Genomic DNA, 17,548 nt, shown 5'->3' with positions numbered 1-17,548 from the left:
GCGCCTTGCGCTCCTCAACCTGTATCTGAGTCAGATCCTCGTCCATGGAAATCTGTGGGTGGTCTCTGAGTGTCCCTCTCCTCCTGAGGGCAGCTAGACGTGCCTGGGCATCTCTGAATCTGATAATGAGGGGCTGCTCTCTAGTAGGATCCCTCCCGACTCTATATGCTCCTACTATGCCATGATCCTGTACTCCCAATGTCTGAGAGACAAAGGTCACAGCCTGTGTCATCGTGGACTCTGTCGCCGAGGGCAAGATACCACGAATGCGAATGTTGAGGGCCTTTGTGGCCCTCTGCTGTGACTCGACCAATGTAGCTGATACAGTAGATCTCTGAGGCTGTGATGGCTGACGGCGGACGACATCCACCCACTCTGTGGCTCTCTGGACCTCTGTCTGAAGGGAGGTCAAACGCTCCTCAACCGCTGCTACTGCTGTAATGGGAGATGTATCCATGTGCTGAACGCGAGTCTCGATCTGCTGCACTCGCTCTGTGTCCATGAATCTCTCCAGCAAGAGTCCTATGGGTCGCCTGTAAGACCTGAAGATCTGTCCTAATAGATAAGACCTCCCGATCCTGCTGTGTCACTCGATCAGCAAGAGATGCAACCTGAGCTGTAAGTAGAGAAATGGTCTCGTCCTTTCTGTGAAGCATCTGAAGTGCAGCTCGGAGATGGGTCTCAAAGTGCTGAAGCTCTGGCAGGATGTGGCGGCAAGGACAAACAGTGCAAGGCATGGAAGATCTGTATACCACCCTGTCAGATCAGCACCACACTTTGCACGGGTCTTAAAACAAGTTTTTTAAATGGAGAAAGAGAGGGAGACAGGGGGGAAACCGGTAAGGTGGGTAGCGGGGATGAAGGAGAAGGCTGGAAAGGGGGAGAGAAAACGGGTACCGGGGAAGGAGAGGAGGGGATGGGTAAAGTCTGTAGAGAGGATGAGGAGGAGGTAACCTCCTGGCAAAGTAGGTAAAATAGGCAACAAAGGGGAAGAGGTGACAGAGGGCTGTGAGAGGGAGAGAAAAAAGGGTGGAGAAGGGGTAGGAGAAGAAGAAACCTGAGAGGGGAGGGGTGAAAAAAACTGCGGGTATAAAGTAGCTATGGGCGAAAGATGAGATAATGGAGCTGAAACCGGTGAACCTGCGGCTGGGAGTGCGGGCACTGCGCTGGGCGGAAGATGGGACAATGGAGCTGAAACCAGTGTACCTGCGACTGGGAGTGTGGCAAGTGCGGGCAGTGCACTGTCCTTTGTAGAAGATGCGAGTCCTCTTCTACTATAGTGCAGCATCTCGGTCGTGGCGGCCATTGATGTTGCTGCTGTTGCTGCTTCTGTAGCATGCTTGACGGTGTCGGCCATTTTTAATTACGGGAAGCCGGCAACATTGAAAAGCGGGAAGAAAAGTTGGGGTTGGGGCTGCCCCCCAAAAAAAAAAAAAAAAAAAAAAGGTGGGGTTGGGGCTGCCCCGAAAAAAAAAAAAAAAAAAAAAAAAAAGGGGGGGGGGTGTGAGGGCTGTGGGGGCTGAGCGGGGGGGGGGCGGGGGGGGTGAGCGGAGGGGTGAGCAGGGGGACTGAGCGGAGGGCTGAGCGAGGGGTGAGCGGGGGGACTAGCGGAGAGGCTACGAGGGGCTGTGAGAGACTGGCAGCGGAGAGGCTACGTGAGGCTACGTGAGGCTGAGCGGAGAGGCTATGAGGGGAGAGGCTGAGCGGAGAGGCTACGTGAGGCTGAGCGGAGAGGCTACGAGAGGCTAAGCGGTGAGGCTGAGCGGAGAGGCTGCTGCGAGAGGCTGAGCGGAGAGGCTACGTGAGGCTACGTGAGGCTGAGCGGAGAGGCTACGAGAGGCTGAGCGGAGAGGCTACGAGAGGCTGAGCGGAGAGGCTGCTGCGAGAGGCTGAGCGGAGAGAGAGAAGTAGGGGAAGGCTGGGAGGTAAAGGAATAGAAGCAAGTGTGAGCTTGAGGGGGAGAACAGGGATCAGGCTTGCAGAGAGAGAGAGAGAGAGAGAGAGAGAGAGAGAGTGTGAAGATTTTGTTTCTTGACTTGCTTGTTTATTTTTTCTTAGTCAGTTTCTTCCTTTCTTCTTTATTTCTTGTTTTCTTTCTCTTTTGTTTATTTGGCGTATTTTAGTAAGCACTGGGTTTGCCCAAGAGACTCCACGGGTCTTTAGAAACCCAGTATAGCTGCTTATTCTTGGGCACTGATGACAACATAAGTGTTGCTTTGCTTGCTAAGTATGTCTTCCTTTTGTTTTTCATAAAAGTTTTTGTTTACCTCTTTTTTCTTCTCTTTCATTTTCTCTTTTATTTTGTGTGTAGATTTTTGGTCTTTAGAACAACAAAAATCTAAATTTGTATGATTGGACATATTCTAGTCTTACAAAGGTATATTAGATCCTTCGGAGTCGTGTCACTCTAGGAGCCCTTATACCAATCAAGAGCAAATGACTAATGGGATTCTAGATCAAAATGTTTCCTTGCATATGTTCTGCTATTGTTTGCACACATGGTGTTGCATTTTATGCCTAATTGAATGTGCCAGAAAGGATGAAGGAAAAGGTTATTGGAATCAGAAATGGATCAAATAGCAAATAGAAAGAAGGTATGGAAGGAAATATAGGATAGCAAGAGGGAGAAAACAGTGAGGGAAAGCCTAAATGAAGCAAAGGATTGATAAAGGTGGGAAACGGGTGGCGGAAATGGGTTTAAGAAAGAAGGATTGCCGAGCTTGTCTCTCTATCAATAAAGTCTAGCACATTATAGTGCTGTTAATCATAAGATGGTACTTGACATGGAATTATGTGTTGAACGTTGGGCAGATTTGTCTAAGGCATTTTTGTAATATGGATTTTTTTGCTAGCTTTAGGGTCTGCTTGATTGCTAACTATATACAACTTTTGTTCTCTTTGATTCTTTGCATCAATGTGTAGAGGTACTATCCTAGTTATGGCTGTGTATCACTTCATAATGCAGTACGTTCTTGAAATCGTCTTTGAAGGGGACTTATTTGGAATTCTTCTCCTTGTAGAAAGAGGCATGGACAACATGGGGCTTTTTAGGATCTGGAATAGGCTTGCTAGATGGATCCAATGTTATGAATAGAGGAAAGGATCGGTTGTCAAGACTCACTTGTCACTTGGAGAAGCTTTTACAACAGAATTTGGATGTTTCCGCAAAATCTCAATTTGACACATATCAAAATAAGGGTTAGTGTAACCGGTTTAACCACCTTACTTTAACCCAAGCTTTCCTTTTTCATGTTCTGTAAAAGTACAATGCAAGTTGTACATTTATGCCAATGTTTGGTATTGAAAATGTGAGTGATAAAGTATGAATTTAGATCATTAATTCACCTTTGCGACGATTTGGTGGTTAGGATGATTAAATGGTTCTTGACGTGGTATGTTAGGCCTTAGGGACTAGTTGAACTATGCCATTATTTTATGTCATTGATCGTGATTATAGATTTTTTAGGGGCCACAGGTTTTGGCACACCTCGACATACATCCACAATGGATGAAGGGGATGGGTGTCACATGGCACCATTCTATTGGTTAGTCTAAGGTGGATTTGACACGTCTCACATGCATGCACTCACACTCTGGGGCAGCCAACCAAGTTGTTGGAAATATCATAGCCAAAGAGTGTGGTGATGTGATGTGTTGGTGTGTAGTACTAGTTCATGTGTGTGAGTCATGTGTGAGTGCCACGTGTCACTAGGGGACTTATCCCATATGCACTTGGTGCTAGTGTGTGAGTGAGTAGCCTATATAAGGCTTGTACTTCACTTGTCATGTCATACTTGATGAATGAATGAAAGCCTTCATTGTGTCTTCATTTGAGTATCACTTCTCCACTCCCTAGCCTGTCTCTCTCACACCATGTTTCTAACATGAGTGAGAGGTGTGTTGATGCTTTCTGATTGGTCACATTGTATAAGTGCCACATGGGTTGGTGTTGGAGCCCTAGCTTTCACGTCAAGCCACAGGGTGGCTCTCCTTCACACATCGTCACCCATCAACTAGGGTTTAGTACATATGATTGATTTTGTGTGAGCAGCCATAGTTGCTGCATTCTTTAATTTGTGCGTTGTAGCTAGTGATTTGACATTTTCCATTGCCGCAATGCATTGTGCATTACATGTCAGCCTGTGACAGCACGTAGGGAAGGCTCTATGCTCTTGCTATCATTGGAGATCAAATCGGAAAGAGCAAAAATTCTTGGCCTCGTACAAAAATATAACTACTAGTTCAAAATAAAGGAGAAAGCAAATTACTAGAAGAGAAAGCAGCATATCATCATATGTAGACTACAAAATACAAAAGCAACCAAGCAAAACCTGCATGACAAAGAATGAACATTAGATTGCAGGAAACATGGCCAGTAGAGACTACAATGACCCAAAGAAAGAAAGAAAGAAAGAAAGCTTATTAAAAGCCTTCAAAAGTCTGAAGGGTCTATGAGACTGAAAGAACTTGGTACGATGAGCTGAATGGGTGGAGTCCATATGTGGGCATTAACACCCAAGGCAAGTACAACATAATTGTATAAACACTGATACAAAAATGTGAGAGCCATTGAGAGGATAGAAGCTATGGTGTGGCATCACTGTGATGATCCTCTGGAAGTTGGTGGAGGGGTGAAGCCCAAGGGGGAGCTTGGGAGATGTAAGAGGCTGTAGTGGCATAAAGCCTGTGATAAAGCATTGGCAACGGTCGGTATGTGGGGTCTCCTAGCTGTGGCCTTGTGTCAGTCTTTTGAACATGGAGGAAAGGTCCTCAAGCTTGATCTGTGTATCAACCTGTTAGTGAGTCTGTCATGTCTCTTGCTCTTGGGCCTGCATCAACCTGTTCGCGAGTCTGTCATGTCTCTCACTTTGTCTCTAACGTCTTCTTGGGGCCGTGTTGTCTGGTAGGAAAAACTCAGTGATCCGCTTTGAGTGGATTCTGGCTGTACACCTTGATCTGGCCTAGTTGCCTGAGAAGATGCTCTCTGTGTTAGACGGCCTTATGAATGAAAGTCACTAGGCATCCCTGATCTGAGTAAGACGAAACTGGAGAGGGGTCCTTGAAGAGACAATGTCAACGGCATAGTACACAGGGAATCTAAAAGCGAAGGGCTCTTCTGACTTGATCTACTTCAATCAAATAGAGTATGGATGTGACCCTCTCTAGGCATGCCTACTCTCAATCAATGTATAGTCAGTGCAATGAGACACGGAACTGCTTTGATTGATATCCTTAAGGAATGGGGGAGGTGGATCTGTGTATATCCTGGCATGTAATGAAGCCCTTCTCTGAAATCTGCAAGCAATGATCCTCGTAGAAGATGAGCTTAACATGAAGCTTGTTATGTGCCAAACAGGTCTTGAATGTGTAGTTGTAAGAGATCCTCCCCTATAACGTGGTTGACCTCATGATAGGTGAGCAGAATAGAGGGGGACTCAGGTAATCTATCCATGTGGATCCCCAGACTCTCAAACCATCTGCATGTATGTGTGTATTGACACCGCTACCCTCAGCTACCAAAGTCATGGATGAAGATAGGGCCAGTCATGGTAACCCATGTCTGCCTGAGGTATAAGAGCGATAATCCCTGACTCGATAGAACTACTTAATAACCTAGAATACTGCATCAAGCTGTAGTGGAGATTCTCCAAACTCAGCTAGAACTATCTGATGTGGAATAGGGGTTCCTGTGGATCATTCGTGATGCAAGAGATCCCGAAGCCTCTCCCCATCTGCCACTTGTTGGAAAAGATAGAGTGGGAGTGGTCGCTTGCTTAGGCCAATGCTCCTCGCTTGTTGGATAAGATAGAGTGGGAGAGGTCGCTTGCTTAGGCCAATGCTCCTCGCACGCAACAAAAGCTCAAACATAGAGAGAGTCACACAGTGCTAACTTGAAATCCAACTTCTTATCCTTAGTGTGTACGTGTACTATATAGATGTGCAGACAGTAAATAGACAATGCGAAAGAGAGAGATGTAGAACCAACAAAATATATATCTGTCCAATGTGGACCAAAGCATATACAAAAGAGGTGTTCAGTGTGCCACCCTGTATCAGCTGAGTGCTGACTAGATGTGGACCCCTGCACACTCAAACGGCTGTTCTCCTACCTCCTAGGTACCTCGAAAACACTTGGCCTGTGTTGCTCACCTAAAGCTTGTGTTAGTTTTGTAAGATGTGCCCTGCAATCATGCCTCCCTTCTGCTCTTATGGACAGCCCAATCCTAAGGCAGTGCTTGATGTGGATTGTTGACCTCCCTGCTGCTCTGAAGGCAGCCAAAACTGAGGCATACGTTTCCTTCTTGATCCCATCAAGTAGATCCTCTCCTCCATGTGCTGCTAGAATGTATGAAGGTAATGTTCTCTTGCTGCATTCGGTGGCTCCTGTGCATCCACCAACCGGCTGCTGGTTTGCTCCATGAAATGGACTCCCAAAGTATGAACTCACTGAATGGATACCATGCCCCAGCCAAGGGGGTTTTTATAGGGGGTTGGGAAGCCCATAGACTTGCCGACTAGGTCAATGAGCGAATGGACCCAGTCAGCCAGCCCACCAACCAGCCAACCAGGTGGTCCCAGCAGCCAACCTGGTTGGCCCCTATTTATACCTCCTGCAGTGGTCGAATTGCTGCTGCTGTTCCCTTCAGTGCACCTGTCCTCTGCTGGCTCCGCTCCAGCCAATCTGCATCCTCTACAGGACTATTCCAGGCCCGTACAACTGTGCCATCTGCTCCAGCAGAGCCACGTGTCAATTGCGCATGTCTTGCAGGGTGTTCTTGCTGAGCCCTGACCTGTGGGACAGTCCAGAAATCCACTAGGGTACACGTGGATCCACTTACCCCACTCATTGAGGATCTCTATTGGGCAGTTCCGGGTCTCTTTACATAGACTTCGTATAGAGAGCGGCAGGGCAGAGCGTCTTCCTAGGGAGAGGCGCTTATGCACATTATGCGATATGCAGGAGGTTGAGACAGAGGAGCACTTCATATTCAGGTGTCCCATCTATTATGAGATCTGCGGGCGTTTCTACTGTCTCTTCAGAGATAGTTATGGGGCCCTGACCCGATTCCTCTCCTATCCAGATCAGAGTTGCTTGGCAGGCTTCATTCATGAGGTAGTTAGGCACCGCGAGAGGATACTTCGATCATGGAGACATGAACAGACTTCTTCCTTGGCAGACCCCTCCCAGAGCTCTATCACGGAGTTCTTTCAGCTACATCTCCTGGACCCCCCGATTGGGACTTAGAGCCCGTGACTCGACAGCTCAGACAGAGGGTAGACACACAGATTACACTTGGGGATATTGCTTTCATGTTCACCATCGGAGCCCGTCTGACAAGGGTTACTATAGCTCTTGTTAGACGTAGAGCTATGACCAGGAGACGTCAGAGGACCGCACCCTTGAGTGGCCAACAACACTCTATCACCGACTTCCTGCCTCCAGTGCCTCATTCACCTATGATGTCCTGATGAGGATGATGATGATGATGAGGATGTGACTGATTTGTAGTTCGATCACTGACATGACTATGTTGTGCTTAATACTTAGAACTATCATTCTGTATTATTTTTACATTATGCTTTGGTGTGGATGCTCGTTTAGTAGCTCCACCCTCACAGCTTGATTGTACTAAGGTTTCACAGTTTCATAGACCCATCGGTCTTTTGAAGGCTTGAATAAACTTAAATCTTTCTTTATTTCTCCATAGTGTGTCAAAAGCTTTGTAGAAATACCCAAAGCAGCAATAAGCCCTCTATCTCCATGCTTTAGCCTCCTCAATGACACCTTTGAGTGTGAGTATGTGATCTAGAGTTGCATGATCGGCCCAAAAGCCTGCCTATCCCTCGGCCTTGAATTCGTGGAGCTCTGCAAACCGGCTAACCTCTGTTCAAACACTGATGCATAGATCTTAGACATGACATGCCCCGTCATATTGGTCCTATAGATTTCTAGGCTCATGGGATCCCTCGCCTTGTGAATGGGGTGTCCCTCGCCTATGGGGTGATGGTACTAAGGGCCTAGGTGTGAGGTAAACCGGTGCAAATCACTTCGTTAAAAGGCTTTGCTAAGATCATAGTAATTATTCCATATGAAATGTATTCAGTACTCTTTGAATCAGCCGTTAAGAAGCTTCAAAGCTGCATGTTTGATGCCACGTTGGTGAAAAGTGTGCAAGAGATAGGACTAGGTAAGTTTGAGATGTTGAGTGATGGCTGGCGAGGAATGTCATACAGCGTGCGCGTATAGAAGTGTCATAGTCTGGTGTCCGTAAGAGGAGATAGGGCTTGCACTTCCGCGAGAAGTCTCAACATTGTTGCTAAATAGAATGTTTGTTAACTACTACTTCTTTTGATGAACGAAAGCTTGCTTCTCCCAATGGACTAGACAACGGTACTCTCATTTTGGCAGACCAAAAGCACAAGAAAAGAATCTGAAACTGAAATGCATGTCCTCGCCTATTGCCCAAGGCAAGAGACCAAAAAGTGTGACTAGATAGCAGTTTGATTGACTTTAAATTTTTAACATCCATCTTGTGTTCTTGAATTAAGAGAATGTGAATCTTCAGCAGGCGGAAATGAGGAACACCACCAAGGCCTTGAATATTCTAGCTAACAGTCCTCATGGGCTGGAGTAGGTGACCTAGTGGTAGAAACACCTCCCTCTTGTGAAGAAGATCTCTTTGAGTGATAGAGAGGAGGAAATTCCATAGTGGAAAGGACCCCCACATGTGTGGAAGTGGATGCTTTATCATAGGAAGGAGAACAACATCACCAAAGGTGGAGGGCACAAACTTTGCCTCTCGAACGTCAGGCAAAGGAGAGAGAGAGTTCCTATGAACCAAACACGATGCCGGAGTTCGTAAAATCTATGGCTGCAAGAGAGGTGCAGAGGCAGGAGCTGTATCTTTCCCTTGATCAATAAAAGGTGCCTATAATATTGAAGTGGAAGTGGGCTTCTTAGAAGGAGAAGGATGGCTAGGATCTGGAGATGGAGTTGACGGAACACTATTATTGGCCGCAACCAAAATAGAATCAGGTACAAGGGAAGGGGCCTCTTGGTCTGCAGATGGTGGAGGAATGCCAACTCTAACTGCAACCCAACAAGGGTAGTAGATGCGCCACGCGCAGTAGGTGCTAGACATGCATGAGGAGTCGAAGGAGCGCTTGGACGAGATGTGGCCACACCAGAAGAATTCTTGGGCTGTTTCTTCTTCTTTTGGGCAATCTCTAGCTGTAATGAAGGGGAAAAAAGGGGGCCAAGTTAGAGGTCCTTCAGGAGGAAAATGTGGAGGGACTATATAAGTCCCCATCCACCCCCTACTATGTACCTTTTGATGTGACATCTAATCCTATCTACGTGCTGCCTACTCTCTCTCCCAATCTCTCTCTCTCTCTCTCTCTCTACCCCTTTCCTCTCCCTCTTCCTCGAGTGTAGAGGCAGGTCACCGACTTCTATGGATTTGAGTTAGCTCCAGGGCACTCGGGAGTAGAGGAGGAGGAGCTAGCTGACATGAGAGATAGATGGGTCAGTAGAGGGAGTCGACACGACACCACTACTGGACGAGGGACACGGGGATCTCACATGCGACAGGAGACTAGAGCACACACGATTGAAGTTCGACCTATCTCAACTCTCCTGAGAGGCGACCGACAGAGACGTGGCATTACACTTGACATAGCCCATCGGATCCAGAGATCGAGGAGACCACGTGCCCCCCACCACAGCGCCAGACAGCTCGACAGATGCAGATACGTGAGCTCTTTGTGTCACACCAGAGAGCTATCACGGAGCCTGGATACATGGAGCTAGATCATGTTCTTGGAGCACTAGCCCTGAGCGCCTGACATGCCTCACTCATGTTACACACTATTTGGCTTTTCTGGCCTGACTTGATATGATGTACTACATTAGTATTTTAGTTTATGTGTTTTCTAGTACTCAGCGAGGGCCTTAGCGAGCCCTTCGCTCTAGCCCACAGTGGCTTCTATGAGTTTACTTTGTTTCCGTACTTTTGTCCCATAGGCCTGCGAGGCCTCCAGCGGACGTTAATATATCTCTCTTTCCACAAAGCACCTTCTTGTAGGATGTCGGGCCATCTTTTGGCTCACAGCTTTCTGCATCTATGCAGGCTGAGCTGTCTCTTTTGGGTCGACGTGTTGGATGCCCTTCGCCGATTATGTGAACCTCAAGCGTAATGATGCCCGCACTTATGGAGGTTACACACACAAGAATTATGCAGCCAAGGATATCAAGGACAAACTCACAGTGCATAAGTTTAAAGGGGACACTCACACTCCCAATGAGTTGGAGGAGTGGCTCATGAAGCTGGAAGGCTATTTCCGCTTCTACCCAAGTCTGAGGAGGTGCGCATCATTTTTGCAGGTATGCATATGCAGGAATATGCCCACACATGGTGGCGATACATGAGGGATTCGCTTGGTCACTACATTTGTATCCCCACTTGTCTTGGATCAATACTTGGCTGAATTATATGCCTTGTTGCAGACCGGTACGGTCCAAGAGTACTTGCAGCGCTTTTGGAGGTTTTCCTTGTTTGTGCAGGACATATCTGAAAAGGTAAAGCTGCTGCATTTCATCCATGGGTTAAGTCCTCCTCTTGCTGCAGATGTGAAGGCACATAACCCTCAAACAATTGAGCGTGTAGCCCAATTGGCAGAGGTCTTTGAGCCCAAATATGCCAGCAAATATAAGATGACAGCGGGCAGCACATATGGGAATTCAAATGAGGCTGAGAAGAAGCCTAAAGTGACTGATTGGAATGAAAGAAAATCAGCAGCAGCTCCATTTCCGAGGTTTCCCACAGTTACAACTTACAGGCAGCAAGATGCCATATGCTAAGCCATACAGGTCATTTGATGCTAAGCCAAGTGTTGGGATTGAAAAATCAGAATTTAAACAACATACTAGGGCTATTATGGACAGCAGAAAGAGGGCAAACTTATGCTTTAATTGTGGTGAGAAGTGGACTCCTAAGCACCGGGAAGTTTGCAAAACGCGTGCAGCATAACAGTGGTGCTGCAAAACTCAGCATGATTATTGAGATATCGGATGGTGATGATTTGATGGATGCTTCACAGACTTTGGATGCCACTCATGATGATTCAGAGGGTGCACAAATCATGGAAGAAGCTCCAGATGTTGGAGCCACGAAGGGGGCTGATTTCCCTTTTGACCCCGGTGGTGCTAATGAACATAATATGCATGGTATACATTCCGATGACACTCAGCCCATATGTAACATGCGAGGCCGTTGGCCTAAAGTCTTTCATGTGGAGCATCAGGTTGCGCTATGCCTTTTTTTTGCGCGAGAGGATGCAAATGGCAATGCTCCTGTGGACGAAGAGGAGATCTATTGGGATGCGCAGCAAGCCATTTATGCTATCTCTTCTCATGCCTTGATGGGTGCCAAAAGTGCTGAAACTATCAGATTGAAAGGGCAAATTAATGGCAGGACTGTCCACATGCTTGTGGACAGTGGTAGCACTCATAGTTTCATCAATTCTAAGACCTTACAGAAGGTTGGAGTGATTGCTACTGAGATTGATCATGGGCTGAGAGTAGAGGTGGCAAATGGACAGCATTTGGTGAGTAAATTTTGTTGCCAAGATGTAAGGATCAGTGGCAAAGGATTGGGGGCTGTTCTGAGGCAGAAACACTGGGTAATAGCCTTTGAAAGCAGGAAGTTTGATGCCAAAGAACTCAATTTCCATGTTTATGATCAAGAGATGCTGGCTGTCTTGCATGCTTTTAAGAAATGGCACCACTATCTGTACGGAAGTAAAATTAAGGTGAAAACAGATCATAGGACACTCAGATTCTTCCTCACCCAGTCAAATTTGTCACATAAGCAGAAGAGGTGGTTGGCTGCAGTCCAATCCTATGATTTTGACATTGAGTATATAAAAGGGAAGGAAAATGTGGTTGCAGATGCCTTGTCCAGGATGTGGGCTTGCAATTTGTCTGCTATCTCTACCATATATCAGGAGTGGATGCATGGCATTCAGGAAGAGTATATGCAGAATTCTAAGTCAGCTCTCATATTTTCAGATCTGCAGAAGCCTTCAAGTCAGGGTCATCCGGGTTTCAAATTGCATAATGGGCTGTTGTGGTGCCAAGATAGGATTTATTTAGTGCCAGACTCAAAATACCGCCAGCTGGTTTTGCAAGAAATGCACTCCTCTCCCATGGCTGGACATTCAGGTATCACTAAAACATATGAAAGAATCAAGCAGAGCTTTACTTGGGAGGGCATGTGGAGAGAGGTGGGGTTAAATACGTGGCCAAGTTAGAGGTCCTTTAGGTGGAAAATGTGGAGGGACTATATAAGTCCCCATCCACCCCCTACTATGTACCTTTTGATGTGACATCTAATCCTATTTACTACCTCCTCCTTCCTTCTACGTGCTGCCTACTCTCTCTCTCTCTCTCTCTCTCTCTCTCTCTCTCTCTCCCCCTTTCTCTCCCTCTTCCTCTCTCTCTCTCTCCCTTCTGCTTCTCTATCCCCCTTTCTCCAAATTTGTCCCTACCCCTTTTCTGCACTAGCAAAATGCCCAAAGGTCTTGCATGTCTAACACTAATCTTGCTTGCCTAGAATCTGGACTTAGCCGAAAAAGGGAGCCATCGAGATGCTGGAGCATAATGTGGACAACGGATATGTTAGGGTCAGTCGTGATGACCCTAACCCTAAGAACACCATCAAACTTGATCGCCTCTGCCGGTAGAAGAGGGTAAACTAGGGAAGGGGGGATCTTTGTGACTAGCCTAAAAGAAGCTATGATAGTGGCAAGGAGTTGGTGGTAGACCTGAAGCAGCCCGCGACTAAGAGTGAAGTGACCTTTCTATCCTCCTCCACAGGGTCAAAACCTAAAGAGAAGGGTGTGAAAAAGATCTTCCTAAACTACTATACTCATAGTTCCAGGAGAATAGTCGAACATTAGAAAGGCAAGGGGTGAAGTATGGAGGTAAGGCAGCAAGCATCAGCTACTAGCCTGTGTCTTGGATGGGGTGGTTTCCATGGATGCGCGCAAAGAGGGTGGTAGAGCTATGGAACCCCACATTTTTTTGAGCTGCAGCAACTCATCTTTTGAGAAAATTCATCTTATCGCACACGGTAGAATTGGACAAGGATTAGCTAAATGGGTAGCCATTGGCCAATCGAAGATTGAAGGCCGATTCAAACAATTTGAAGATCCCTTCCTCACTAGAGAAAAGAGAAACTGATGAAGGGAGGGGTTGCGAGGGGATAGAGGCGAGAAGGGAGGGGCTGAGGGGAGAGAGGAAGGAACGGCGGGGCTGAGGGGAGAAAGAAAGAAAGAAAGTTTATTAACGTTTTCGCTCGGAAGACCGATGGGTCTATGAGACTATGAGAAACATGATACAATAAAAGCTGAAAGGGTGGAGCTACTAAGCGAGCATCAACACCCATGATACATACTACATGCTACATAGCCATAAGAACATTAGTACACAGTCCTAACATAACATCAATAGGATCCTCCCCATCACCACTCTCACCGTATGTCATCGAAGTACTAGATAGAACAATCCGGTCCAATGTCACAGGTTTGGGAGCCTCCCCTCACAAGGAAGAGGGTGGGCCCAATGATAGGTGGGATATTGGTAGTATAAGAGAGTGATGTCGGCTACCTGTGGGGGCTGCCCAGTGTGGTCTCCTGGTAGTGTCTCTACATCGAACTAGGGCGATGTTGACCCCTGTCGGTTGTACTCCAACCTTGAACATGGAAAGAATGTTTCCATGTATAATCCGAGTGTCCCTCCTCTGTCGAAAATGTCTTGTCGCTGGCTTTGGGTCACGCTTCTGTCGAAGGCTCGCATGGTGAGAGCTTGCGTGGTTTGGTTGAAAGAATTATGTGATGATATGTTGAGAAGAGTCTAATAGGGTGCCTTGCCCCTGTCTGTGTGATTGGAGCAAACACTCTCGGTTTCTAACTGTCTCGTGAATAAATGTGGCCAAACATCTCTGGTCTAGAAAAGCGAGGAAGCGAGAGAGCAACCCGAATGTGTCTCTGAAGAGACAGTAAAAGCAACCTCGGATCTCGTAATACACTAGGCATATGAAGATGAGATGCTTCTCCGACTTGACCTCCTGTAGATCACAAAAGTGCATGTGCCTTTCTCTGGGTGCACCCTCAGCTCGTCCACTATCAATGTGGAGAGGATGTAAGAAACCCGAAACTATCCAATAGAGATCCTCAGGGAATGGGGAAGATGAATCCGAGTATATTGTGGGGGATCAACAAAACCCTTATTAGTGATGCGTACGCAATGATCTCTGTAGAATCTAAGCTTCACCAGGAGCTCACTCGGTTCCAACCAGGTACGAAATGTGTGTAGCTATAGGAGATCCTCGCGTATGAATTGGTTGACCTCGTGATACCCAAGTGTAAGAAATGGCGTGTCAATGCTATACTGGAAGGGGGGAAGTTTATTCATGTGAAGCCTCGATCTCTCAGGCCACCTTCCTGCGTGTGTGTACCAGCATCTCTCGTCACCCTTAGTTGCTAGGGCCATAGAGGAGGATAATGCTAGCCATTGTAGTATGCGACGTCCTGAAGTGCAGTTTTCGTACCCTCTCACATGATATAGATAGGTGATGACTTGGAAAGATGCATGAAGTTGTATTGGAGACGACTTGAACTTGGCCTAGATGATCTGGTGGTTGACTGACGTCTTACTATGAATCATCCGTGACACCGTGAGAACTTGAAGACGCTCCACCCTAGCCCACTTGGCATTCTATAGAACCGGCCCCCAATAAGGGCTGCCGTACACACCAGAGCTAGTCGAACCGAGGAGTCAAATAAGAGAGCCTTGGTCCGTGGGTCCTGAAAGTGTGAGTGGAAGCATTGCCTCTCCAGCTTGGCTAACAAGGCATACCCTCTGCTAGGACATGCCTGTATCTCATCGTGAAAATAGAACTAGGGAGAGAACATCTAAGGACATGTAAGACGAGACAATCTCAGCTAATGCTCAATCAAAGGTAAACTGCTCTTTGTGCATAGCTGCTTGGGATGTATTGAAGATCATAACCTTGGTCTTACCAAGGTTGACCTTCAAATCTTGTGACTCAGAAAAGCACTGTAGGGCATCTAAATGTCTCTGGAGGCCCTCTGCAAAAGAAGATAAGAGAACCACATCATTTGCATACAGCAAGATCTCAATCAAAGTACTAGCAAGAGAGCATCCAACCCCTCCCAAAGTCTGCATAAAAATCTCTAGCTCATCTATGTAGAGGCCAAACAAGGTTGGTGAGAGAGACGAGGGAAGGGAGGGGTTGAGAGGTGAGATAGGCTAAGAAAGAAAGAAAGAAAGAAAGAAAGAAAGATTAACTTCCTCGGGAGCCCTCACTGGCCTATGGGACAAAGTACAACAAATGGAATGAAACTCATACAAGCCACAAAAGCGCTGAAGCATAGGGTGCGCTAGGGCTCTTGCTCAGTGCTATGCTAAGCTAAGCTATATAGGTCGGGCAGTAGGGGAGGCAGTAGGGGAGGAAGGGAGGGGCATGGAAGGAGGGGGAGAAGAGGCTGAGGGGAGTCACCGAGGTGGAGGGGGCGGAGGCAGCAGGGGAGGAAGGGAGGCGGGGAAGGGGAGGAGGAGCAGCAGTGGAGGAATTGAAGGGGAGGCAAAAGGAGAGGCAGCAACGGGATAAAGGAGGCGGGAGTTAGCAAGGGAGAGGAGGGAGGTGGGGGCAGCACTGAGCAGGGCTGTGATGGGGAGGGAGCTGTAATCACAATGGAAAGAGATTCAAAATTTCTTAGGGGTACCCTTAAGGTGAGATCAGTTTAAATTCAGCTAAATCTTTATAGCTTTGGTTTTTTTTTCAAGAAAATTACTTCATTAAGTATGATTGAAAACCGTGAAAGCAAGCTCAAATGCGGGAATACATCATGCTATGCATGAGGAAAAAGAAAACAGCTCAAAAGGAGCTAATAAAAATCCAAGGCAGAGGCTGAAAATGCCACCTCAACCCTAAGGGAGACTCAAAGAAGAAAGGAGGTCCTCTCCAAACTCTTAAAAAAGTAACTCTCATGGTAGTGGCTGCTCTGGAGGATCCTTGCATGCTCGCTAGATGGCCATCAGAGTGTGTATTGTGTTGGTCCAAATATTGGCCATAGTCTGAGAGGGGTGAACCTAGGTACCCTCCATCGCCTCTGTACACTTGGCTCTCCAAATATACCAAGCTGCAATGCTAGCTAGAATCTCCCATGATGTGTCTACTGAGGCATGAGCAGCGCTGAAAGGAGTAAAGGGAACATCCTGGAAGGAACAAGACTCCATTGAGTGTCGCCGTACAATGAAAGCTGGATTTGGATCATGTCCCTTGAAGAACACTCGGGGGCTAGTAAGAGATAACCATGCTACTGAACCCTAGGTCATATAGAAAGGTGTTGTATGAAAGATGCTGAAAATCCTAGCAACACCTTTCCAGATCGTCCTCGCCTGTCTGCAATCCCAAAGGCAATGCTGTACTGACTCAACTGCTATGTGGCAACGAGGACAAGTAGGGTCAGCCCCGAACCTGGATCTCCACAGGTTCACTCAATCCCTCCATGAATAGAAAGCCAAAAGAAAAGAGTGATCTTCTTTCTATTCCTGAGGGGCTCTGGAGGGCCTCCAACCTCTACTGCTGAGCTGAAATCTCCAGGCATTTCTGATTGTATAATGAAAGAAGGGGATGCTCTTCTCTGGGTGCCCCTCATCAATCCATTCCCACTCCCCTGGGTCCCACTGCAGGAACCTAATAGGGGAACCATCGTATAACCAGAGTCTCCAAGACCCCAACGCAAGGAGAAGAGGATCGGGGTCAAGATACCACTATGAGTCCGTGCCCCACTCCATGAAACTTGCAATCCTGACAGGCTGAAAGGCAACCTCCAAAAGAATATCATCAGAAGATCTGGTAAGTCTGCCTCCCGACTGAACATCAAAGACTAGGGTATCCTCATGTGCATCCTGTAGGGCAATAACCTGTAAAGGAATGCCCGTCCTTGAGAACGCTCCCCACCAAGTGGACTCTGTGATCGGCAAGTCATCTATGTCTATCCACTCTGCTGGAATGGCTGCCTCTATCTGCTGTATCCTGACTACACTCCCTCTGAGGTGGCCAAGTGCTAAGAGTCTCTGATCCTCTGGAAGTCTCCTAAAGGCCTGCGAGGTGCCTACTGTAGAAGTAGATCCCCTCTCCCATCTAGACCACTGCATATAGTGTGACACTCCAATTGGCCTGCCATGGTCATCCACCAATATCGAGTCATTCCACATGACTGGTTGCCTGTGAATTTCTTCACCAGAGGTGGGTGGAACTCTGCGAAAAGCGTTTCTGAAGCTGCCCCAAGCTTTCAGAATAGCAGCCATGAGAGGGGAAGGGGGAGATTTGAGATGGGCTGAAGTGAAGATCCATTTGATGCTGTCCAGACTCCATCCAATCTCGCCCATGAGATGGAGTAAAAGATTGAATGCTACATGAGAAGAAATCTTTCCAGGGCTCCTGTCCAAGCATCA

The 17,548-nt window shown here is 47.1% G+C and overlaps 1 protein-coding gene across 2 annotated transcripts in view; it reads left to right on the top strand.

Moving 5' to 3' along the window:
• RST1 (ARM repeat superfamily protein) overlaps positions 1-17,548 on the top strand; it is a 230,421-nt gene that overhangs the window by 60,942 nt on the left and 151,931 nt on the right. For both annotated transcript variants that reach the window (XM_087378094.1, XM_087378093.1), the window contains exon 6: positions 3,021-3,198. In XM_087378094.1, the coding sequence (XP_087234220.1) occupies positions 3,021-3,198 (178 nt within the window). The remainder of the gene's footprint in view (positions 1-3,020; positions 3,199-17,548) is intronic.

The sequence above is a fragment of the Dipteris shenzhenensis genome, chromosome 8 (assembly GCF_047967505.1).
Source record: "Dipteris shenzhenensis isolate YYH24624 ecotype China chromosome 8, Dip_SZ_1.0, whole genome shotgun sequence".
NCBI lineage: Eukaryota > Viridiplantae > Streptophyta > Polypodiopsida > Gleicheniales > Dipteridaceae > Dipteris > Dipteris shenzhenensis.
Note: the sequence above shows the minus strand (reverse complement) of the source record. Positions and strands in the feature narration are given on the sequence as shown.